This window comes from Malus sylvestris, chromosome 16 (genome assembly GCF_916048215.2).
Source record: "Malus sylvestris chromosome 16, drMalSylv7.2, whole genome shotgun sequence".
NCBI classification, from domain to species: Eukaryota; Viridiplantae; Streptophyta; class Magnoliopsida; order Rosales; family Rosaceae; genus Malus; species Malus sylvestris.
In genome coordinates this window covers 32869371-32894586 of record NC_062275.1, presented here as the reverse complement: position 1 = coordinate 32894586, position 25216 = coordinate 32869371, and the positions used below count along the sequence as shown (strand labels likewise).

Sequence of the window (25216 nt, the reverse complement as noted above, 5' to 3'; positions counted from 1 at the left end):
CCTGTTAATTTTGTATTGTATCGTGTCGAGTTATCAGGTCGTGTCAAGAATTGCTAGACCTACTAATTATATTCATGCATGCGGATGTGAAATCGAAAACGAAATTCAAATCGAAGCCTCGAGGGCTTAATTCTTATACTTTCTTACACTTTCTTATGTTTACCTAATTATATTTTGGTAATTTCACTTAAGATAATCTAAGTTAGCTTACTTAGCACTCTCGGTCACTCTCTTCCATCAATGCTGAAACTCCCCCTCTTTAACTCTCAATCTATGCACTCTCTGTCACCACTGTGGCCATCTCTACTTGTCCACGAAATCGAGCCATCACCACCATTTTTGTCATCCTCATGCTCTGGGCATTCTGCTGGTATCCTTGCATGTGTGATCAGTGAAGGGGAGGAGGTCAAAACCTGTAGATCAAGCACATCATTGGAACTGCCAGAATGTCTCAAGTGACTCCGTTCATAAAATTATTCACTCCATAATCTCTAACTAGCAGTACAATTTATACACCAACTGGTAATACATATAAAGAGAACACGCGCTTCTGCGGGGAATTAAGTAATGCTCCTGAAACAAAATGGAAAAGAGAAACAGAAAGAAAAAGGAAAAGAAAATTGTTGTACATGAACTCAAGAAAAAGGAAAAGACCATCCTCTGCAAATCTTGAAGTTCGAACATGGTCGAAGAAGTGGTCTTCAGAAACCAAACCCAAGTTTAAATTTTGGTTAAATCCACTTTATCACATGACAATGCATCGGCTCCTTTCTTCTTGTGGTTGAGCTGCAACTTGCTGGAATCTGTGTGACTCTGATGGGTTATATGTAAACTCAGCTGTATCAAGTCCGTACTGATTTATGTGCAAGTCAACAGACAAAACAGAGCACAGGCATCAGAATCGTAAGCTACAGAAGAGATTGTAGCAAAAATTAAAATGAACATTTTGAGTTTTCGATAGGAAAAATAAAAATGACAAACGGAATTTATCTAATCACAAAAATGTGGTAACCTGATAGTGGTGGAACAATCAACAAAAGTCTAAGGCAAGCATGCTAATATGGCCGTCTTACTTTGTGACTTCAATGGCTATATTTCTATACTACCATCTCACACAAACTTGGAATTATTTTTTCCAGAATCCCTCACCTTTTCCCTCATGCGTGTACTCCAAGCATCATTTCTGTTTGGTGTTCTCTGATCAAGAGCCCCAGCAACAGGTACACCAGTTGCTGGAACAGCTGGCCGGTTGCTGATCAATGGCTGCCTAATTTGTTGCCTTGGAGCAATGAGCTCATCATCACTGTCATACTCTGCTGGTCTATTCGCTGCCCTAACCACAAGAGCTAGCAAGAAAAGTAGAGCCTGAAATTCCATGGACAATCATTATATATGCAACATATCGCATGAGAAAACAAAACAATCTTCAACTGGTTATTTCCAAACCACTAAACCCAGATTCAAGAAATACAACACAAGAACGCTCATCTTAGCAATGATATTGTGCAGCTAAAGAAAGAATGCACCAAAACCTTATTCGGTTAATGAGGAAACATTAACCATATCTGGCAAAGCAGTACAAGTTCATGAGAAAATTTTAAGGAGCTGGCTGTCATTTTCTGATCTAACATTGTCTCTGGAACCAACATTAATGTCACATTGCGATGGTTTTGTTCTTGAACTTTTATGCAAACAGATCTCTCAATGTTTTTCTGGTAAGAAACATAATTTAATTAAAGAAAAGAATGTTACGAAGCAGCGACAAGATATCCACAAGTTTCCTAGAGTATTGATATATAAAGGAAGTTTCGTTAATGTCATTGTCATGTAGGAATAATGCCATTAGAAAGAGGACTTTCACACGAGCCCATCAAAACTGCATGTCATAGTAAAAAACACTTAAACCCGACTTTGAAGAGGGAAAACCCCCTGAACTCAAGTGTTATTGCGCCAGACTATTTTGCACCCAATATTACAGTTCTTGATGTCTTCCTAATTTTTTTATTATGAAGTGTTGCTCACTAAGGGCCATTTGATAACCATTTTATTTTCATTTTTTTTTTCACCTTTTATGAAAACTGAATACTCGTTTGATAACCACTTTTAGTTTTTTTAAAAAATGAAAAATAAAAAAACAAAAACTGAAAACCAAATAGTGAAAAGTACATTCTTGAGTTTTCAAAATTGGACTTTCAGTTAAAAAAAATTATAACTAATAACTGGAAATGAAATGGTTATCAAGCGGCCCCTAAAAGGGACTACATTAATTCAGTATAAAAAAAAATGACTCGTATCATTTTCGTGCTATTAACAAATTTTTTAATTAATGCAATGAAGAAAATTGTACTTAGAATTACAATAAGATCCCAGTTCATGCAAACAAACATACACTGCAAAATAAAAAAATGGATATTAGTTATACCAATCATGCTTATGCAAACAATTCCATCACTGCTATCGTCATCTAGGTGCAGAACAAGTAAATACTTCAAATCATATAATGAGTCATGATTACTATCAATTAAGGCGTAGGAAATCGATGACTATTAACTAGAAAATATGGATTCATACAATCAGGTGAAACTCAAACATATAAGTAAACAATACAAGCTGAGATCCAAAGCATTAAACCTTTTCTTCTTATCCTACATGTTGATTAGGCCAAGGCGGAACCAACTCAATGGTGGCAAGCAATTCAAGTCTAGCCAATGAAAACAGAAGTAAATACTCCACAGAAATTTCTGGTTAGATATTTTGTTTGCAGATTCTAAGTATACTTTTGCTTTCCTTTCTGTGCATGCACTACTTGATAAGAACACGTCCACCCCATTCTATTCATCTTATAACTTTCTATATGCAAATGAAGAGTTAAAAATATAATTCCAAAGAAGTGGAAGGGAGGGAACTTCTTCTTCCAGAAAAGAGACTGTCATGCCAACAGTCTTCCTTAAAATGATTGAACGATATAGTCCTAAATTTACCCAAAAAATAAAAAATAAAATCATATAAAACATGTCAAAACTGAAGACCGCGAGACAAGATTTTGAAATTGTAAAAATTACCTCGAAGACAACAGCTCCAAGAGCAACCCATCTCACAATGTTCCAGTGAGCTTTCAGAAATGCATATATCATCTCAAAATCTCCACTTGAATCCATTGGGATTTCCTAAACAGAAACTTATGACACTGGTAAGATACCGAATCATACCATTACAATTTAAATTTCAAAACATCAACAGATACAACACTTACATCTTCCCAGCTTTTGTCAAAGAATATAAAGGCGGCAGCTCCCAGCTCTACCAAGATCAAAAGGATCACCAGGACCGAATACTATGCTGACTTAAGGACCCCAATTTGTTAAAATAAAACCAAAACAAATAAAGCATCGCCTCATGCACATGCACATATTCAATATGACAGGCATACTATTATCTGATATACTTTTAGACAAAAAGAATAAGTAATTAGGATACACAACTCAAGCAGCAGCCATTCCGTGTCATAGCACCCACGCAACCAAAACAAGAGATGACAAATATAATCGCTCCAATTCCAATAAACAAGTATATGAACCTGCAAAAGCATGTGGGATCAAAAATGGGAGGAAAAAAGAAAGAAGAATTATCGGCTTGAACTCAACAGGTATAGCAAACACTATAAGTGTAACCTTTAACGGGTCATTATTATTATTAAATATAATATATATTATATATAAATTCATTAATATGGGATTATGGATAAATCTAGGATACTTAAGGCACATGTTCCTTCAAGAAAAGTGGAGGCAGAGGGGAAACATTAAACAATGATTGTAAAAGATAATCTAGGAAGTTCAGAAAATATTAATCAAATGCAAGAAGATAAGTCTACCACAAGCATACTTGTTACTTCTTATCTGTTTACAGCCATATCAAATATCAAAATAAACAACAAATTTCCTGAATCAGAATAAAACATATGTATAACTAGCTATAACTCAAAAATCGAAAAAGAATTTTAGTGGATTAGTAGTAGACATACCAAGCTTTCGGCAAATTATCCAAGATATTATCTGAAAGAGACACAGTCATGAGCATAGGCCGGCTCAGCTGTACCAAATCATGAACGTCGCCCACAGGCGAAGACATTACAGTTGTGTCCGCAGCTCTCAAGTATTCCACAAGCAAGTAGATCCCATAGCCCACCATGGCCAGCCCCACAAGGGTCAAGACAAAGTTCAATAGCTTCAATAAGCACTCCAAGCACCCTCTGCAGGCCATCCTCGACAACTTCTTCGACCCCTTCAGTTTCCAAATTCAAGTCAAATGGGTCCCTTCTATTTCGTCAATTAGCCCATAATTCTCTCTACTACTAATTATCACTAGGTCGCAATTAATACCGTCATTGTCAAGCATTTAGCCCAAAGATCAGTAACTCAATCACACAATCCAACTACTAACTATCAAAAGTTCACGATTATTTCCATAATTCACACATCGAGTTGTGTTTGGTTGCCTGGAAATGTAGAATCCATCTCTCCACAATATGCATTTTCTAAGATCAGGGTAATAAATCAAGGAAAATTATTTTTAACAAATTAAAAAAAAAAAAAAAAAACTAGATATACAATTCAGCTGTTGCTCATCGAGAAAACTGGCTTCATTGAAAACGTAATTACCTCAATTTACCAACCTACTAAACTATCTGATTTTTCCAAAGCTGAAAATTTAACCCCTCCAGATTAATAGAAATCAGATTTAATACGAAATAAAATACCAATAAACAATATATATTTTTTCAGAATTTAAAAAAGAAATCAAAATAATTAAAGTTTCAGAATGGTTTGAAAAATCTAGGAGAGATCGAACAAGACTTACAGATTAGAAGCAACGAGTACGAGGAGCTTGTCGGATTTTCGAGCTTCTTCGGATTCTAATACCAGACACAGAGGAAGAGGAGCAAAGGCAATCTCAGCCGAAGTAGGAAGAAGGGCGGTCAGGTGAGGCACTTTATTTTGTCTAATTGCCAGTTGGCGTTTTTAATTTGTCCCCCATCTCTTCGCATTTGTGCCCCGTCACTATTTTGTTTTCTATTGAATGACGTTAATGACCTAAATTCTCCTTTTCCTGTTGGACCGTTTCTGGGTGCAACAGTGGTAAGGCAAGGGATAATCTAGTCAAATCATTTCGGCAGATGCTTCAATATCATTGGACGATATGCAGCTGAAGGGAAAGTCAACATTGCATCAGCATATATAACATAATGAATCCATTGATCCTCAAGTTCAGCTTGACCGTCACATGGATGAGTATTACATACATGGGAGTGTGGCTTTGACTGAGGTGATGCTTCAATTCCTGAAAACCACACTAACAGTCTTCGTTCCACTTAGAAGTTACTCCCTTTCGGGTTAACTTAGCAAGTAGGACAACAATTGAAGAGAAATCTTTCAAAAACCCGTAGTAACTAGCCAAACCCAAGAAACTTAGACAAAAGTCTTTAGGCTCGGAGACAAGAAATGAGATTGTTAGGTATGATTCTCCGTTCACCTTGAAATTCCACTTGTGGCCTTCCAGGTGGACGAAAGAAAACCAACTTCCGATTAAGGAGATAAACAAGAATGGGTAGCACCCGGATCAATCAAAACTAGAGCAAGATAGTCAAAAGCATAGACGTACCAGTGATAACATTAGGATCTTCATCAGCCTGCTGACGATTCATTACAAACATCTGATTTTGTTGCACCACCCGAGGTACGACCACTACGAGATCTTTGAATCTGACTCCCTCAACCCTGTCGATTATTCTGCTATCGACAAGTATGCTGACTAAACTGCCAAGTTTGTTGTGGAACTTGAGGCGTAATAGGCTGAGGAAACTAGTGAACAGGAGGATAGGCATGTAGAATGGGCTGAAAGAATTGATGCCCATACGCAGGATAAGGTGCAAACTGCTGATAAGAATTATCCAGAACCTCAGAATCAGATTGCTGAGTCATTCCGTAAGATATCCTCGATTGTCGCTTCGAATTAGGAAAATTCCTCTAAAAATGTCCCGGTTGACCATAGTTAAAGCAAAGTCCCATATTGGATATATACTCACCATCGTGATAGGTGAAGCAAGTAGTGCACAAAAAGTATGAGATCCTTCTGAAAAAGAACCACCCTGAGATCCACTGCCAGAGAATCGACCACTGCCGGTAGAACCCTCACTGGCATGAGGAGTAGATTATTAGAACCACCGCTAGTAGTAGATCTGGATGGCTTGCCTTTCTTCTAAAAAGCTGCTTTACTCTTCATTTCGCCCATAGTCAATGCTTCCTTGATATTCTTAGCGTTAAACTTACTCTTGAATCCGCTGAATTGTCCTCCACCACCATCACTAGTGCTTGCTTGTTTACGCTTCATTGTCTATTTTTCTTTCTTTCTGTTATTCACTTGTTCAACCCGCTCAGCTTTGTGGAAAGCTGTCTCGTAGGGTAACACCATCATTCACCAAGGCATGGGTGCACAAGTTCGAATTTAGACCTGAAATAAACTGCTTCCTCTTCTCATCCGCATAATCACAAATACACAAGCAATACTCAAGCAAAAGTCAAAATTCCCGCTCATAGTCGACAACAGACATTTCGCCTTGTTCGAGAGCCAAAACCTCGCCTATTGATAGCTTGAAACTCAAGACTCATAAATTCTTGAACCACTCCTTGAATAGATCCTAAGTCCAAACCTCATCAACCCGAATGTTATGGCGCTCCGTCTTCCACCAATTTTTAGAGCTGTCGACCATGAAGAAAGTTGTCGGGCTCACTCATTGATCCACAAGACATCTCATTACGTCGAGAACATCATCCATATGCTCCAACTAAGATTCGGCTTTTCTCCGGCTCCTCAATCGTCAAAAGAGTAGGCATAATGACTCATAACAATTTTCGCCTAAGTGCAACCTCGATTACCATTAGGAATCAATTGAGCTAAGGCTTAGGAGTACGTTCATGCCTAGGTGGCATAGTTCTGTCAAGTAGACATTAAATTATTAGCACAATTGTTGGCATCATAAGATGTAAATGTATATCCCCTAACTATACTCTGATACCAAACTGATACACCCAGACCCCAATAACACAAGCTACGAGGCCGATATATATTAGCCACCACTAAATTGACCATATGGCTCCATCAAGAGATGACGTCACAAGCCAACTTAACGATGAATCAATAGTAAGATAATTATGATGTGAGAGAATTTGAACCAAAATGTTCGATACTGACAAATGAAAAACTGCTATAAAGTTTCCCTAATAAACCTTCCCCCTTTGCGACACATGTTCGGGGATTAAACCCGTTATTTTCACATCACATCAAAGTAGGTAGAAGTTTCACACAACAGTATACACATAAAAGTGCAGTACCATGCATAATCGAAGGTATGATCATGCAATTATTACAAACTAAGATAAACTGCAATAAAGGAATCATCACCCAAAGTCCAAAGGATGGATGCCACACCCACTCGTCACTTCCGGGTTCTCCTCATTCTTGTTACGTCCTAAGGGGTCAAAAACAAAGCGTGAGTGGGTCAAGTTTATCTAGTTAAAACCATTGGAAAATAATAACCCTCATTTTGAAATCACATATATGGTAAAAACTACATACATATAATACTACAATAATAGTAGTTGAAATCATACCACATCGCTTGTCATATCAAAGAAAGTAGAATCATTCACTAATCAAAGTAATTCAAATGTATAGCAAGCAGGTAAAGTGACGTCTATGGATCGATGTCTAGCGTCTACTAGAGATTCTAGCCTCTATTAGAAAATAAGTACCTGCAAATAACCTACAACCGTAACTAGTTATACGATATGTATGATACCAATGTTGTAAAAATAAATCACCAATAGCCTCAAGATATCATTCAAGTCTAACTAGATATAAGTCTCCTCAAAGACTATCGATAATCATAATATGCATCAACATTAAAAATAATCTAAAACATTTAGTTTTCAAAGAGATCCACTCACAGGTAAGTAGAGTGCCCTTTCTCGTTAGGTTCCTTGCCTGACTCCTTTCTATCCTCAACTAAGCATGTGTATCAATTATAAAAGCTAACATAAGCTTTTGAATAACATTCTATGAACGTTCGTCTAAAACTACTATTTGGACATCGATTAGCCCAAACAAAGGGCGTCATGTGATTCAGAACAATCGAACTTAAGACTTCTCACTTACACCTAGAAGTTTTGTTATTTAATATTTGCCTTTAGGTTGACTTCCATTTGTTCAAAAGGTGTATCAATTTACGACGTGCGATTTTTATGGTATAGAGAAAGATTCTCATTTCAATCAATTTTATCCTTTTTTTTTTTGTCAATTGGTAAATTGAATAAATACTAAATTATATGAAGTTAGATCAATCAAATACTGATATTTCTATGTAATGATTTGGCCTAAAAAATTCTTCCATTTAAATTGAGTGTACCTATCCTTGTGAGATAATAAAAATGAAAGACTAAGGATTTACAAAAAATGGGAACCCTATCATCAACCAACTAGCCCAAGAAAAGCCGAGGAGAGAAACAGCAACTGGAAAGCAGATTCCTATTATTATGGAGTAACTTTTAATTCCTATCCTAGATTTGGAATCATCATAATAAGATGGATGGGGACTCGTCTAACTTTGCTAACTCCCCCTTCTCAAAACGTATCTTGTTTGATCTGGAAACACGTCTTCCTATTCCATCTTTTCCTGAATCTCCTTTAACGGAAGAAATAAAAGCTCCTCCGTTCGTAAGATTTGTGAAAAATATCGATTCATCCATAGGCGGGGATAATTTATAGTAATTCGTTCTAACCCGAGACATAAGCAAAGAAAAGGATAATCTTTCTAAGAAAAAAAAAAAGCCTCGAAATCTAAAGGACCCGATGTACAAATGTATAACCGATGCACAAATGTATAAATAAATAAATAAGTAAAAAGTAAAAAGACCAATTTTGATTAATAAACATGTACAAATCTAAATATAACTATAGTCATCTATAAATGCATATGTTGCTTCTCTTTCATTACAGCTCTATTTAGGACAGAACATCCACGTCCATACATAACATAGAAATCACACTTGGTTTGGAAAAGTGCGGGATTTCAAGAAAATGAATCCTATGATATGTTAGGAATCCTTTTTGATAATCATCCATGCCTGAAATGTATCTTTATGCCTGAAAGTTGGATAGGATGGCCTTTATTTTGAATTTTCTTGTTCTTGATTCCCATGCAGATAATAAATTTCAAAAATAGGTCCTTTTTTTATACCGTGTTTCTTTAAAGTGGAATTAATCCTTTGTTTTTTCTTTTCCATTCACTCGGATATTTTCATCAATTTTGTTTGTATCCTCCTTTTTAGAGCTGGGCCAGGATTTTTCCCTCTAGTCATCTTTTGTGTGCTCCGCATGAACAGACTAATCAAAGATGTGAGTGATGTCGATCACACTGATATGGGAAGGGGGAAGAAGAAAAGAGATACAATCAAATATTTGTTACTACTCCATAACCCTCCATTTTAGTTTAATGTTTTTATCCAGCAGCCATGGTTATTGGCAAGAACTTATTGAATCCATCGTTTGGGCTCATAATAAAACAAGGCAGAAACCCCCGACCCGACATTCATTAGTTTCAAATGAAGAATGAAGAGTACCCTGCCCCAGAAAGCACCTACTCCTATATTATAAAAAAAGGTAAATTATATAGTTATCCTTCATGTTTGAGGTCTATTACAACCCCATACAACATCTTTAAAACATTTCACTTTCATACCACACCTATTATTTTATTTCAATATAGTACATCCGTTATATTTTCCATTCATTCATCCGTTAAGAGCTAACATGGCATCCACATTTGTGCCACGCAGCTGCCAAATTTATGCCACATGGCAAATTTTTTATTTTTTTATACATTTAAAAATAATTAATTAAAGTAAAGAAAAATTATTACAAAAATTGAAAAAAAAAATCCCCAGAACCCATCTTCCCTCCCCCCCCCCCTGACTCACATCCCTCTCTTGCACCCCACCCACCCTCTCCCTCCCTCCCTTCTCTCTCCACAACCGACGCCCACACCCATAAAAATGGCGCCCTCCTCATCAGATCCCACAGAGCCGCCGGCTAAAAAACCTCATCTTCCCCCTCTGTCCGTCCCCCCTCCATTCACCACCAAAACCACATCTGCAGCTTAATTCCTTCACCCTCCATCTATCCCCCCTACCTTCACCTCCAAAACCACATCTACACCCTCGAAACCCTCGAAATCACACCCCGATTCTCTGCAATTCAATCTTCTCTCTGCGATTCAAGCTTGTAAAAACCCTAATTTCAACTTCCCCAACTCGAAGCTTTGCTCTCTCTATGATTCAACCTCCCATCCAAAAACCCACCACATCCTACCCCACCCCAACCTCCCCCACAACTCCCCCACCCCACGATAAATTCATAAACTTTTTGTAAAAAATTTGAACTTTTGAATTCAATTTTATCTTTTTTTCTCACCTTTGGCTTAATTTATGTTTGGCTACAAAGAAAATGATGTTGAGTCCGTGCAGATCGTCGGTTCTCAGGTCGAGCCGACCGGATCTGTCCATGGCATGCAGAATCGCCGGTTCTTAAGCACCAGGTGAGGGGTGCGCGGCAGTGCTTCTCCTCTCACTTCACCCCACCAGTCACCACGCCACACCACACGGCCTTCCCATTTCTTTAATCTCTCTCCTTTTCGTCCCAAAAAATAAACAATACAATTTCTTCAAGTTCACATAGGAGAGAGAGAGATGGTGCGGATAATTCCCATGGTGTCTTTAATCAGACCTTTGCTATCGACGCTGAGGTTCGCCGGAGCTTCTCGCCTGGGCTTTTCCTTTGCTTCCTTCACTCCTTCCTGGCGACTCGCTTGCTTCCAACTCGCTATCGTGGGGTAGGGCTTTGCGGGGGAGGTGGGGGTGGGGTGGGTTTTTGGATGGGAGGGGAGGTGAGAGAGCGGAGGGAGGAGTTGGGTCTGGGGAATGGGTTTCAGTTTGGTTTTTTTATTTCAAGATTCAGGTTTTTTTATTTTTTTTATTTTTAAATTTTTTTTCCACGTGGCACACATTTGGTAGCCATGTGGCACAAATGTGGCAGCCACGTCATCACTTAACGGATCAATGGATGGAAAATGTAACGCATGTATTATTTTCAAATAAAATAGTACGTGAGGTATGAAAGTGAAATGTTTTAAAGATGTTGTATGTGGTTGTAATTAGACCTGGCAGTTTTTTACACGACACGAAAACGACACTAAAATAACGGGTTTCGGGTCAACACGATAACTTATCAGGTCACTATCGAGTGACCCGTTAAGAACCCGTTAATAACGGGTTCTTAACAAGTATACACGCGGGTAACACGTGGGTAACCCGTTTCGACCCGTTAAGAAAAAAATTATTTTAATAATTTTAAAGTTTAATTACTAAAAGATTTATTATAAAATACAATAGTCATATTAATATATACAATATATTCTATATTAAATATATAGTTTTGTATTATTGTTCTATATAAAGGTCGTACCCAGTGCACAAGGCTCCCGCTTTACGCAGGGTCTGGGAGAGGTGAATGTCGGCTAACCTTACCCCCATTTATGGAGAGGCTGCTCCCAAGTCTCGAACCCGAGACCCACCGCTCATGGGCGAAGGCACTTGCCATCGCACCAAGTGCGACCTCTATATTATTGTTCTATATAAATTATAAAAATAAAAAATAAAAAAAAAAGTTTTAGTCATTATTTATTTTTATTATGAGAGTTCCTTATTATCATTACTAGGATAAATTTTACATAACATATTCTTGTCCAAAATTAAAATATACTAGTATAGTATTTGTATATGCAAGAACTAAGAAGACATACATACAAGTATGAAAAATGTGAAAGAATATATAAACACTCGTGATTTATCATTATTCCTTCACGAATAGATAATTGTTACACTTATATTATCATTTAGATTTTTAAAATCCTTCAAACCCTCATGAATAATGTTTTTTATTTGAGGGAAAAATTAATAAAATTAATAATAATTATTGTAGAAGTGTAAAAAATGTAAAAAAAATATATATACAATCACTCATATATAAAAAATGTAAATACTTTAAATTAAAGATCAATTCATTACATTCTTATAGGGTCGAGGAGTGTATATGTACAAAATCATCAAAATCGGAGCTAAAATAACCGTTAAATTGTGATTTTTCGTTTATAACCGTCGAAAACTTTTGTTCCGTTACGTAATCTCTGAATGTTTGTTTTTTACAATTTTTTACGTTTGCAATCTCGGAATGTGTTCAAATAAGTTTGACGGTTGGATTGTTGAAAAAAGTTTCGTAGAATGCATATTGCATCAAAACGGTAGATTAAACAAACACTTAGAGTTAATATTATACTTCTATTGAGTATAAAATACGTTTTTGCGGTATCCACTAGTGTAAATACTTTAAATTAAAGATCAAATTTATTCATTACATTCTTATAGGGTCGAGGAGTGTATCTGTAAAAAATCATCAAAATTGGAGCTAAAATAACCGTTAAATTGTGATTTTTCGTTTATAACCGTTGATAATTTTTGTTCCGTTACGTAATCTCTGAATGTTTGTTTTTTACGATTTTTTAGGTATGCAATCTTGGAATGCGTACAAATAAGTTTGACGGTTGGATCGTTAAAAAATGTTTCGTAGAATGCATATTGCGTCAAAATAGTAGATTAAACAAACACTTAAAGTTAATATTATACTTCTATTAAGTATAAAAAAAGATTTAGTGGTATCCACTAGTGTAAATACTTTAAATTAAAGATCAAATTTATTCATTACATTCTTATAGGGTCGAGGAGTGTATCTGTAAAAAATCATCAAAATCGGAGCTAAAATAACCGTTAAATTGTGATTTTTCGTTTATAACCGTCGAAAACTTTTGTTCCGTTACGTAATCTCTGAATGTTTGTTTTTTATGATTTTTTATGTATGCGATCTCAGAATGTGTACAAATAAGTTTGACGGTTGGATCGTTGAAAAAAGTTTCGTAGAATGCATATTGCGTCAAAACAGTAGATTAAACAAACACTTAGAGTTAATATTATACTTCTATTAAGTATAAAATAAGTTTTTGTGGTATCTACTAGTGTAAATACTTTAAATTAAAGATTAAATTTATTCATTACATTCTTATAGGGTCGAGGAGTGTATCTGTAAAAAATCATCAAAATCGGAGCTAAAATAATCGTTAAATTGTGATTTTTCGTTTATAACCGTTGAAAACTTTTGTTCCGTTACGTAATATTTAAATGTTTGTTTTTTACGATTTTTTATGTATGCGATCTCGGAATGTGTATAAATAAGTTTGACGGTTGGATCGTTGAAAAAAGTTTCGTAGAATGCATATTGCGTCAAAACAGTAGATTAAACAAACACTTAAAGTTAATATTATACTTCTATTAAGTATAAAATAAGTTTTTGTGGTATTTACTAGTGTAAATACTTTAAATTAAAGATAAAATTTATTCATTACATTCTTATAGGGTCGAGGAGTGTATCTATAAAAAATCATCAAAATCGGAGCTAAAATAACTGTTAAATTGTGATTTTTCGTTTATAACCGTCGAAAACTTTTGTTCCGTTACGTAATCTCTTAATGTTTGTTTTTTACGATTTTTTATGTATGCGATATCGGAATGTGTACAAATAAGTTTGATGGTTGGATCGTTGAAAAAAGTTTTGTAGAATGCATATTGCGTCAAAACAATAGATTAAACAAACACTTAAAGTTAATATTATACTTCTATTAAGTATAAAATAAGTTTTTGTGGTATCTACTAGTGTAAATACTTTAAATTAAAGATCAAATTTATTCATTACATTCTTATAGGGTCGAGGAGTGTATCTGTAAAAAAATCATCAAAATCGGAGCTAAAATAACTGTTAAATTGTGATTTTTCGTTTATAACCGTCGATAACTTTTGTTCCGTTACGTAATATTTGAATGTTTGTTTTTTTACAATTTTTTACATATGCAATCTTGGAATGTGTACAAATAAGTTTGACGGTTGGATCGTTGAAAAAAGCTTGTCATTACGAGTGTTTATATATTTTTTCTATATTTTTTTACACTTCTACATTAATTAAAAAACTATTAAAGACTTTAGGTAAGCGAAAATATACTTAAAACAAAATTGCGTTTTTATGTTTTGGATGTGATAATATGGAATGTATATACTTATTTAGTATTATGTTTTTCATTTGATTATTTATTGGTTTAAAATATATTTTCCTTAACGGGTAACGGGTCGGGTCATATTACCTGTTAATATTATCGGGTCGATTTCGGGTTGGGTCATTTTACCCGTTTATTTTAACGGGTGTTACACGACACGACCCGTTAAAATATCGGGTATGACACGAAAACGACACGAACACGGAAAACACGACACGAATGCCAGGTCTAGTTGTAATAGACCTCAAACATGAGGGGTTACTATGTAATTTACCCTAAAAAATAAGAGTGATTTTGCTAACAAGCTAGAAAAGCCATTTCTACTGTGGATTTCTGACCACATTCTCTAAAGGGCCCTTTTATCTCTTCCTTCTTTAAGCTCGGGTTATGGAAGAAGGAGAAGAAGGAACCAAGAATAAAGTAACAGCAACAACCGGTTTTATTACCGAACTGTTCATGATGTTCATATCGATATTTTCTGGAAAAAAAAACTCATTGTCTCCCCCCTATATATATATGTATTTTAGGTCTAAACTTTTATCTTTTGCAAGTGAAGAAACCAACAACCATACTTTTGTATCCCCTTTTCAAATCCAATTTTAAAATGAAAATTAGATTGAGTAAGTTTTATGGGTGAACGACGAGAATAGAATATGCGCATGGTGGATTCACAATCCACTGCCTTGATCAACTTGTCTACATCTGCCCCCACCACCCATCAATGCATGGTGTTCTTCTACTTATCTCTAGATGGTGAAGATGTTTATGAGCAATGCCATCATCTACTTGAAATACAACACCGGTATTAAAAATCTTTACTTCACTATTATGTTACTCAATACGCTCGCAAATAATATTTACAGGGGCCCATGCGTGTGTCTTGTGGGGGATGGGATGTTGAGGTGAGAGGTTTCGGGGATGTTTACGAGAAATGCCATCGTCTACTTGAAATACAACACCGGTATTAAAAATCTTTACTTCACTATTATGTTACTCAATACGCTCGCAAATCATATTTACGAGGGCCCGTAAATGATTATGTCGGTCCCAAAAAAACAGGGGACCATTTATGCATTAAGATACCAATTCATGGATCTTTCGGTTCGAGAAATAAAAATAAGTGGACCGAGTCTATTTTTCGTGATTGAACAATGAACGTCACTACACACTAGGAAAGTGTTGTGGCAGGAACCACGCATGAGAAACTTGGATAAACTCAACGCCACTATTCTTGAACAACTTGGAGTCAGACATTTTTTTCCCAATATTACGGATACGAAAATGATGGAAAAAATTGGATCCTTTAGGTCATTCTGGCTGGTTCTTTGTGCCCAGTTTTGGTGTAGCAACTATGTTTTGATTCATCCTCTTTTTCTAGGTGTGTAGTGGAGCATGTGTTTAATTCGATGCAAAGTGAATAACCTTACCAGGGCTTGACATGCCACTAATCCTCTTGAAAAAGAGGGGTGCCGCTTTGAGAACTCAGACATAGGTGGTGCATGGCTGTCGTCAACTCGTGTCGTAAGATACACCAAATCCGCATTTCAAAATCCTGGAATCCTGTCCCTTGGACTACTTTCGTAATGGTAGAATGGCAACTAGCCCTGCAGTGGTAGAACCTGGTGAACTAGACGTACTAAAAAGAAACCTTTTCCTCTCTTACGAAATTCAACTAGTCGTAGTTAGCCTAAGGACCAGAAAAATTAAGGAACCCTCGAATATTGGCAAAACTACAACTAACGTTAACCAAGGAAAATTATTCATGTTAAAACCAAGATAAACTTGGACCAGAAAAACCTGTGCTCAAACTAAATAGCTTTTGAGCACAAGTTTTTGTCGGTAAATGAAAAAAAAATCAAATGTGTTCAAGTAGAGTTAAAGTGGAATTGATCCTTCATTTTTCCCTTTCCGTTCACTCGAATCTCTTTCATCTCATCAATTTATTTTGTCTGTATTTTATGCGACGCAAATAATTTTTCCTGCAAGAGTTTTTTTTATTTTTTTATTTTAGTGGTTAAACAATTAACCACTTCTAATGATCTTTTCCTTTTTCTAAATCATGTATGTCACGGAAGAACTAGCCATATTCACAAGTCCCTCATGGTAAAGGCAGATGGCAGAGTAAACAGCTGTCCCTTCCATTATTATTATTTTCTTATTTTTTTTTCACACCCAAGGGCGTGGTTGTTAGAACAGGCTTAGCAACGATTACTAGTCCATGTTTGGTGCGAGTAAAGACTGATTTTAATGAGATTAAGTCGGATTCATGTCAACAAAATGCTTTATCAGGCGGTCTTAGCGAAACCCTCCCCCCAAAAAGTAGAGGACTTGAAATCCTCTGCAACCGTATTATAGAAGGAAAAGAAAAAAGAACAGAAAAACCAAGGAGAATTAATTTTTATTATTCTGCTGCTTTTTAATACGACATTGTACCAAACGTTTTATAAATCAGTTTAGCTTAGTCTATTCTAAACCAGTCCAAATTAATATCTGAAACTAGTCCAATTCAAGATAATATGTGCAACAAACGCACTAGCTAGGCCCTTGTCTTTTGGAACTATTTACAATGAGCAATTTTGAATAATTTCCACACGACGAGGAAACGTGTCTAATTCATGGCCATCCCAATTGTCAAATGTCAAAAGCTTACTGTCCCTCTCCGTAGGGAGCGCTTTGGATGACGATCGATGATGTAGTCTCGTTCTCCTCAACCCCACGGCATCAAGTGTCCAAAACATGTTAAAATTTGACAGAAAAAGAATACCTTGCTGCCTAAATTGTACACGTAGTTATGGACCTTGACTTGATTAGCCGAGTGAAGTGAGGAGGACAACACTAGCCCTGTGTATGGGAGCCGTTGATCTGAGGAATGTTGCAGATGCCTTGCCTTGTTAGCTCGGCTAGTACACCTTCAGTGGAAGGAGGCTTGAGGCCTAAAGGGAAGGGTAGCCATGGCTTGCTTATTGCCTCCTTCATAACCTTGTCAACCACCTCTTCTGACTGCAGCATATATATTACCCTGACGGTTAGATATGTCCCGGAGCTGTCATTGGCACTTCAGAAGGACTGAAAATATATACATGACAACCATTTTGAAGTACTAATAACGATTCCCGTCAAGTACTGCATGCAAATATGTGTTTTGAAGCCAGAGTAGTCATAGCGTATCATAAAATGTATTGTCTAATTCAAGTAGCAAATGATTCAACCAACATTTTAGCCCAACATGGATAAGCATTATTTTGGTGCAAACACAAAGTCGTTCTCGATCATATAATTGAATGAGTGGCTTTTCCTTGTTCATTTTGATTTTTGTAATGCTTTTCACACAAAATGATGACCAATTGGACAAATAACAGTTGAAGGCTAAATTTCACTTTTGGTACCAGTAGTTTATCAAACATTGCAATTCAAAAACAAGTCCCACTTTGAATTAAAATGTCTGGTAAACTACTGTTGGTTAACCTCGTGAGCCCCTCGTCACACGGAAGGGCATTTCAGTCAAGAAAATGAACAGACATTCAAGGCCTTGTGCTTGAAATTGTGTGTCACAGTAGAAATTCAAGGTTTTCACTAAGTTTAGTTAGATGCAATGTCTAAATTTAGAACAATGTGCATGAACGAAGAAGCTGGGTTTGTGGTGTTACCAGATGAATGTTGAAAGAGTTTCGTGGCATGCTGTACCTATGGCCGTTTTCAACTACATGACCTCCTGCACTTTGAAAACCTGATGCATTCTGCAATTTTCAAACAAATGAGTGTGAAACAACACCTGTGCGTATATATTACATATATAACCAAAGAGTAGTAGAAATTTTAATTCATTGGCATACTCACTTGAGGATAAGAGGAATAGCCACCTTGCTCAGGTGGCATTACTGGGCAACCCCATGCTTCAGCTTGCATCTGTACGGTTTAGCGTTTAGGTTTAAACACAAACAGATTGTATTTACAAAATATATTTACTTGTGAGGATGACGAACAATACATTACCCCTGGATAAGGGTTCCAGTACTGCCAACTTTGATCTGACAGTTGCCAATGAGAATGGGGATAGCCAGGTTGGCCCCACATCTGGACGGTGGCTGGATGACTGCCGGCAGGTGGCTGTGATCCCCACATAGGATAGGCTGGTGGCATTGATAGAGTGGTATTGTTGTAATGATATGGAGGGAAGGCCATGATAGGCCTGTGACTATGAGGATAATAACTCGTTTGGTGAGTTTGATCTCTAGCACCTGGAGGATGATGCGGTGGCGGCAATCTCCGGTCTTCGTCCTTGGGTAGAATGTGTCTCTTATGCATGCGATATTTCTGCTTGCATGGTAACAATACTAATCAATCATCGCATGTTCACAAACTAAATGCCAAATATGATATGAACACTCAACAAAAAAGGATTAATTAAAATAACTGAAGCTTTAACTGGCAGGTAGAAGAGTTTTTTGGACACAAATTTTATCCCATTCATGGGAATCGATAGGATAGAGCTGAGCTTTGGATCATCAGCAATCATAGGAATGTGTTTCGGTAATTATAAAATAACGAGTATAAAAATGTTTGCTTGCAATCGCAATCTGAAATTGTTCAATCACTCAAGGAAATGATTATAACGAAACAGAACATGATTGGTTATCAAAGAATTAGAAAAATACGCACCTGGAGATGGCTTGCTACATTATGCCTCGTCAAACCTTCAGTTTTCATCAGATCTAGTATTCGAGAAGGAATGGCTTGATCCACACCCAATTGCTCTACTGCCTTCATGAATTTCTTATGCAGTTCAGGTGTCCAATCTACCTGAAACCAAACATAAAATCGCAAATGTAATAAGATTTTCAAAATCTTCAAGTGCTGTTACGTACTTAATAATTGAAGTAGCACAACTTAGTACATAATTTTCCAAGAGGACAACTAGTGCACTAATGCATGACCAACACACATAAATGTTGTCTGCACTAGTAAGGGTACGAACTGAAAAAGCTCAAACAATCTATCATGATATTGACTGTTAAATTAAGTACCTTCATCTTCTTCCGATTAGATTTGCACGAAGTATTGGGAACTGATGCTTTGCTCAGATTTTCAGCAGCACCACCATTATCATTGCCACTGTCTATATCATCCGGGTGATGGGACATATTAACCTCACTCTTAGACCCATCACCTGAGTCATTTTCCTCTTTAATCACCGTCTTCCTAGGCATATGATGAGGTTCTCTCATGCGAAGATTCCTTTCATCAATTGGATTGCAAAACATAGTTTCGATTGATTTAGATTCACTGTCATGCTCCCCACTCACCTTCTCTGACATGTAGTTAATTTGATATAGGCAATCTCCATGATCCAGTAATCGTGATCCTTGTTTAATCTGCGGCGTTGAAGGAGCTGGGTACTTATCACTCCCTGCTGATTGTTCTTGGTCATTTTCATGCACCCGCAGAACATTTTCTGTTTCCATTGAGATTTTACAGTTCTGTTCTTCATTTTCCTGTTTGGGCTGCAACATGGATACTACTGACACTTTGACAGGCTTGAGCGTTTCAGAGATGACACTTCCTCCTGCATTGAATGCCTGCTCAGGATTTACAAAATCAGAAAATTTCTACTCGCAAGAATCGCATAATACTTTGTGGTAGATCTTGAAACAACATTTCCATACTCGACAGACCTTATGGACCACATGCTGCCAAATATTCCTAAGTTTGTCCTCAGAGACTGGTTTAAGCAGGAATTCAACTGCACCAAGCTGAAAATAGACCGACATGACAACATATGAGGGAAATGAAGTTAGAACCTTGAGTTGTGGTTTGAGTATTAAGACGGTAGAGCTAAACTTGAATCACAAAATTGTCGGTTCCATTGAAAGGTTAATTAACAGGTCAGAGCAGATAGCTTACTGTTATACACTCCATCATGGTGCTCAGGCAATGAATGTTTGAAGTCACTGTAAGAAAGAAGTAAGCGGGTTGACAAACAAAATGATTAAAGAACTAAAATAGAAACGAACTACAAATCACAAAATCCAGAACACAGTTTCATGGTGAACTTAAAATGGTTAGAATTACTTTCTAAACTTACTAATGATAGGCAACTCCTTAACAGTTTCAAGAAATTGGAAACCCCAATGGCCATTGTTTGCATTTACCTGGGACCAATGAACAGAGTGGATTGCTTTTGTCATCCAAACATTTAAATTAGCTATTAAGAATCATTGCTCTGCAGAAGCATGTTAAACTTCTTTGAAAAGAATTACGTTATAGTTTCGTTTTAAGTTCATTACCTCAATAATTGCAACATGGAAACTTTCAGGGTTGCTTGAAAATGCTGACAATGCTTCGGTTTCATTGCAGAATGCAGTAACTGCAATCAACACGATAATGTTACCCAAAATGTGTATACGCAAGCCAAACAGTGAAACAAACAGATTAAACTAAAGCAGTATAATCATTTAGAATTAAACCAGCACTGCTATATATGTCATTAAGCTATTTAGATCTAAACAGCATGAATTTTTTTCCCTGCATTCAACACATCTGTTTAGCTCAGAGATTTACATTATTTAAACTCAAACGCCTAGCCAACTATTCAATTTAACAAAAAAGTAAACAAAACAAAAAGGGAAATAAAACCAATGGTGGTGTTGAGAATTGTAAGAATTGATTCTTCTTCCATGGTCAGGTAGCTTCCTAAGCTCCATACGAGTAAAATCCAAATCGACATCTAAATGAAATAGAGAATGCATCTATATAAAGAAGCATCATAATTAAGATGCTTTTGAAAATGGAGACCAGCATACTAATGAACAAATGAGAAAAAAGTGAAATTAATATGTTTCTAGTTTCGGAAACAAAATTGTTTTGCCAAGAAAGAAATAATCTCTAACCAATATAATCCATCGCCTCAAGGTTTGATCTTATCTGGGAAGCAGAAGTGGTGTCTCCATCAAGAAGAAGAACTCTGAGGCCCTTCGGGAAATCATTCCACTGCTGCAAATCATTGGCAGTGCAAACCATAGCTGGTTTGGCATCCTTTCTCAGGCTGCTGTCCTTGTGTACTGCTGTTGCAGATCACAGCTTTTAACCAACACCATCTAATTAATCAACTCTGCAAGATTAATCAAAACGAGATTTATAAAAATAAAAATAAAAGATTGTTTAGCCAACCATCTTTTCTTGATCTGATAATATCAAAGTAAATAAAATAAACCATATGAGTAAGTAAATCACAATAGACTAAACAATTTATAAACTGGGGTGCTGCTAACTTATAGATTCCCAGTACATTTTGGAAATCTAGGGACACCCCATTATTCAAATTATGCATTAGGTCTTATTTTCTGGAAAAAAAAAGAAAAAAAGATAGAAGAAAGAAGAAATTAGACAGAAAACAGATGATAAGAGTTCTCAATTGGAACAATTAGAGAGAGATTTTACCCAAAGTCTGAAGATCTTATTTGCTAATGCTAATTTTCCAGAACTACAAATAGACAAAAACCAAATGTAAGATCTATGCCAAATAAATAAAAAATTGTGAAAGGTACAAGAAAATGGGAAATTCTTGAGAGTGAAAACTAAAACAACAGACAGTAATATATGTAAGATCTTTATCATCTCAGAAGAAAATGATGAGGTTAACTAAAAAAAGGCAATACCGTCTGAAACAAAAACTGGGAAATTCTTGAGAGTGAAAACTAAAACAACAGACTTCACAACTTAGGCAAAGGCATGCATGGACATATAATTAAGCTCAAAAGCACCAGAAAAGGCAGCACTATAATATAGCTTAAGAGTAAGTTCCCCAAAGCGAAAAAGTTAAACGCATACACTAACACGATCGATATGTCGGTCAAAGAAAATGCAGTGAAGGATAAAATCTCTCTTACTCTTTACCAAACACAAATGGATAAAAACTGTCACCTCAAATGTGGAAAGAAAAGGCTTTTTCTCCGTCCTTCTTCAGGTCCTCTTCCACTTCTTGGATGTATATAGACGGCTGCTTATAAGTTACAACAGAGAGAGAGAGAGAGAGAGAGAGAGAGAGAGAGAGAGAGGCTTGAGTGCGTTTTCTGAAGGCTGTCTGAGACCTCCTCTGCCCACATTTACCATCGGGTGTTTACGGACCACAGAATATGCAGAGGTTCCCTCTTTTACAGGCCAATATAAAATTTCTCTCTATCTAAGAACTATTTTTAGGGATTTGGATCCTCTCCTGAGCTAATGGAGAGATCCTCCAGGTCGTTGGATTTTTATCCTACGGCTATAATTATTATAACTTTAAAGGGATCCCCTGTTTATAGCCGTTGAATAAAAATCCAACGGCTCATGATTAGGAGGATCCTCTCCATTAGCTCAGGAGAGGATTCAAGTCCTATTTTTAGTGCATATCCCAAAAACCTACCGGAAAGTCATTTTTTCTCCTAATGATATATAAAAAACAACTTTAATGGAAAACTTTCGTTACTATTTATTTTAACAAAAAATCATATTTTTACACTAAAAAATCAATCCTGCTACTATTCATTTTACTCCTTATTTTGTCCTTATCATTAAAACTTAAAGTTTTCAAGCATTTTTCATTAGTTTTTTTTTATATAAAATATTTGCATTTCCTCAAAGATAATGCTAGAGAAATCAATGGATATTGATGATTGAATTATTACTTAAATGTTCACGAACTTGTAAATATCAAAATGGTCTATGTGTTAAGTCATATGGTCAATTTAGTCTCCATGTTTTCGATTTGGCTAATTTAGTCTTCGTGTTTGTCTCTGTTAGCTAATTAAAAACATTTTATTCAATCTCTGTTAAACAATTCATAAGAAAAATTATAAGAGATATAATTACTCTTTCTCTTTACAGAAAAATGCAAATCAATGAGAAAAACACATATAAGAGATAAACTTCCAATCTGAAAAATGATTAAGGTTGTGACATAGAAAAAAAGAGGGTAACGTTAGGGAGGAGGTCAAAGAGTTGGGAGGAGAATAATTTATCATTTAATTTTTTATTTTGTTTTACTTTTAAATATTTTAAATCAAATAAATAATTTTATAAATAAGTTTATAATAATTTTTATTTATTTTTGCATAAATTAGATGGAAATGTCCTTAATTGACTTACGGAGATAAATACAAGGACCAAATTTGTAGTACCCCACATCAGCGGGGTGGGTTGGTCCCTGGCCTTATATGTACATGCCCCTCTCTTCTTAGCATGACATATTTTGGGTGGAAGCCCAAAAACAAATTCGTGAGGGCGCGGTCCAAGGCGGATAATATCGTGTTACAGCGGAGTCGGAATGTGGTAGTTTGGTATCAGAGCCAGACTCACCGTCCGTTTGGATGTGCCGACGAGGATATCGGTCTCCCTAAGGGGGGTGGATTGTAGTATCCCACATTGGCGGGGTGGGGGTTGGTCCTTGGCCTTATATGTACATGCCCCTCTCTTCCTAGCATGACGCGCTTTTGGTGGAAGCTTAAGAACAAATTTGTGAGGCATGGCCCAAAGCGGACAATATCGTGCTATGGCGGAGTCAGGATGTTATTGGCCAAATTGAAAACATAAGGACTAAATTGACCCAATGACTAAAACATAGGGACCATTCTAACATTTAAGCCTATTTCTTATTGGAGACATATCATTTAGCTTATTTCTCTACTTGCAAATAATATATTTTATTGTAGAATTTTATAATTGGGATCATTCAATTTCTTATTCTTTATTTGAAGATTACTCCTATAAAAGATCATTCGAATCGGAAATGATTTATCATTCTAATGTATCAAATAATCATAGGCATTAACACGTTAAAAACGAATTGTTCATTTATTTGATACATTTGAATGACAACACGATCTTAGTTCTAAATGATTCTTTTGTAAGAATGGTTTTCAAACGAAGATTAAGAAATTAAATGGTTCCAATTATAAATTTTTTATGGTCAAAATAAGTTATTTATAAGTGGGAGAATGAGCTTATCTTTCCAAGGGGCAATGCCAGCATTATTCTTTCAGTATACGGAATACAAGGTGGTACACGACATGTCATAGTACAAGTGGAGGGATATTAAAAAATATATTCGTTCTCTGCTTATATTATAACACGTGATATACCAACTTGTATTCTGGATATATAGAAAATATCTCCTCATAATATTACACTCAATGCATATTATTTCATATATTACACTGCATTAATTTTCTTGTGTACATAAAAATTGTTACCTTGTCAGACTATTTTTAATTTAAGGGTAATACTAGGAAGACTAAATTTGCAAACTAAATGATGTGTCACAAATAAGAATAAGAACGTTTATCAACGTTTAAGTAATAAACCAATCATTAATTTTTATGTCTTTTAGTTTCCAAAATTTTCTCTACAAATATAATTTCCCTAGCATTATCCTTAATTTAAACATTAAAATAGACATGTATATGTTGTTAAATTGGGAATCTCAACCATTTATCCGCATGTTTAATTCCTATCTATTTTTTTTTTCCAAATAGCAATGATGGGAGAGAGAGAGGATTGAATTCATGACCACGTGGATAAGGATGAATTGTTATACCAACCAAGCTAAATATTGGGACATATAAAATCGAATTTAGTGGACCACGTATGTAAAGATGAATGCTCCTAATCAATTTAGGTATAAGTGAAAGATCTTAGGTTCAATTCTTGCTAAAAGTGAATTTGATCTACTTTGTTGCTAGCTCATTGTGTTAAGCACACATATTTTTTTTAGTACAGATAATATTTTTTGTTTAAAAAAAAATTCATGTTCATAGTCTAATTGTTCATTAGTCTTTAATAAGCTATAGTGGGCATTTAGGATTTTCCTCTTTTAATCAGGACATGGCTTGGGATTTAGTCACACTCAACTAACATTCCATTTTTAATTCTTTTAGCCATCATACCACATCACACTTTTCCATGGATAGAGAT

The 25216-nt window shown here is 35.9% G+C and overlaps 3 protein-coding genes across 7 annotated transcripts; all 3 read right to left on the bottom strand.

Annotated features, from left to right (window-relative positions):
* Positions 1–447: 447 nt before the first annotated feature.
* LOC126608547 (tobamovirus multiplication protein 2A-like) lies at positions 448–5018 on the bottom strand. Its single transcript, XM_050276495.1, has 7 exons — positions 4861–5018; positions 4025–4284; positions 3478–3577; positions 3254–3334; positions 3063–3167; positions 1150–1365; positions 448–853 (listed from the first exon to the last, which is right to left on the bottom strand). The coding sequence occupies exons 2-7, from the start codon at positions 4261–4263 to the stop codon at positions 746–748; spliced, it is 849 nt and encodes a 282-aa protein (XP_050132452.1). The 5' UTR covers positions 4264–4284; positions 4861–5018; the 3' UTR covers positions 448–745.
* On the bottom strand, positions 4908–6390 carry LOC126609299 (uncharacterized). The gene is given in 4 exon segments (XM_050277248.1): positions 4908–5205; positions 5303–5975; positions 6086–6194; positions 6276–6390. Coding segments are annotated over 3 exon segments (717 nt in total). The 3' UTR covers positions 4908–5205; positions 5303–5482.
* Positions 6391–16648: 10258 nt separating this feature from the next.
* Positions 16649–22406, bottom strand: LOC126608644 (two-component response regulator-like APRR2). 5 transcript variants are annotated; one of them, XM_050276603.1, is made up of 13 exons: positions 22190–22406; positions 21707–21749; positions 21157–21377; positions 20554–20633; positions 20352–20418; positions 20171–20217; positions 19942–20019; positions 19294–19845; positions 18929–19069; positions 18263–18583; positions 18107–18175; positions 17917–18006; positions 16649–17269 (listed from the first exon to the last, which is right to left on the bottom strand). In XM_050276603.1, exons 3-13 carry the CDS (start codon positions 21284–21286, stop codon positions 17105–17107), a joined length of 1740 nt encoding a protein of 579 aa, XP_050132560.1. In that variant the 5' UTR covers positions 21287–21377; positions 21707–21749; positions 22190–22406; the 3' UTR covers positions 16649–17104. The 5 variants fall into 5 exon arrangements, with proteins under 5 accessions (XP_050132560.1, XP_050132558.1, XP_050132562.1 ...); XM_050276601.1 differs by lacking the exon at positions 22190–22406 and adding an exon at positions 21925–22102; XM_050276606.1 differs by lacking the exon at positions 22190–22406 and adding an exon at positions 21925–22104 and having other exon boundaries at positions 17199–17335.
* Positions 22407–25216: the final 2810 nt, after the last annotated feature.

Excerpts from the sequence above, each read along its gene's own strand:
- LOC126608547 (XM_050276495.1), bottom strand. The coding sequence starts at position 4,263 with ATGGCCTGCAGAGGGTGCTTGGAGTGCTTATTGAAGCTATTGAACTTT. Across the intron at positions 3,578-4,024 it reads GATAATTTGCCGAAAGCTTG|GTTCATATACTTGTTTATTG; the intron begins GTATGTCTACTA and ends ATGCTTTTGCAG. Across the intron at positions 1,366-3,062 it reads TTGGAGCTGTTGTCTTCGAG|GCTCTACTTTTCTTGCTAGC; the intron begins GTAATTTTTACA and ends ATGGAATTTCAG.
- LOC126608644 (XM_050276603.1), bottom strand. The coding sequence starts at position 21,286 with ATGGTTTGCACTGCCAATGATTTGCAGCAGTGGAATGATTTCCCGAAG. Across the intron at positions 20,634-21,156 it reads TGAGGCGATGGATTATATTG|TTACTGCATTCTGCAATGAA; the intron begins GTTAGAGATTAT and ends TGTTGATTGCAG. Across the intron at positions 18,007-18,106 it reads GCTATTCCTCTTATCCTCAA|AATGCATCAGGTTTTCAAAG; the intron begins GTGAGTATGCCA and ends TGAAAATTGCAG.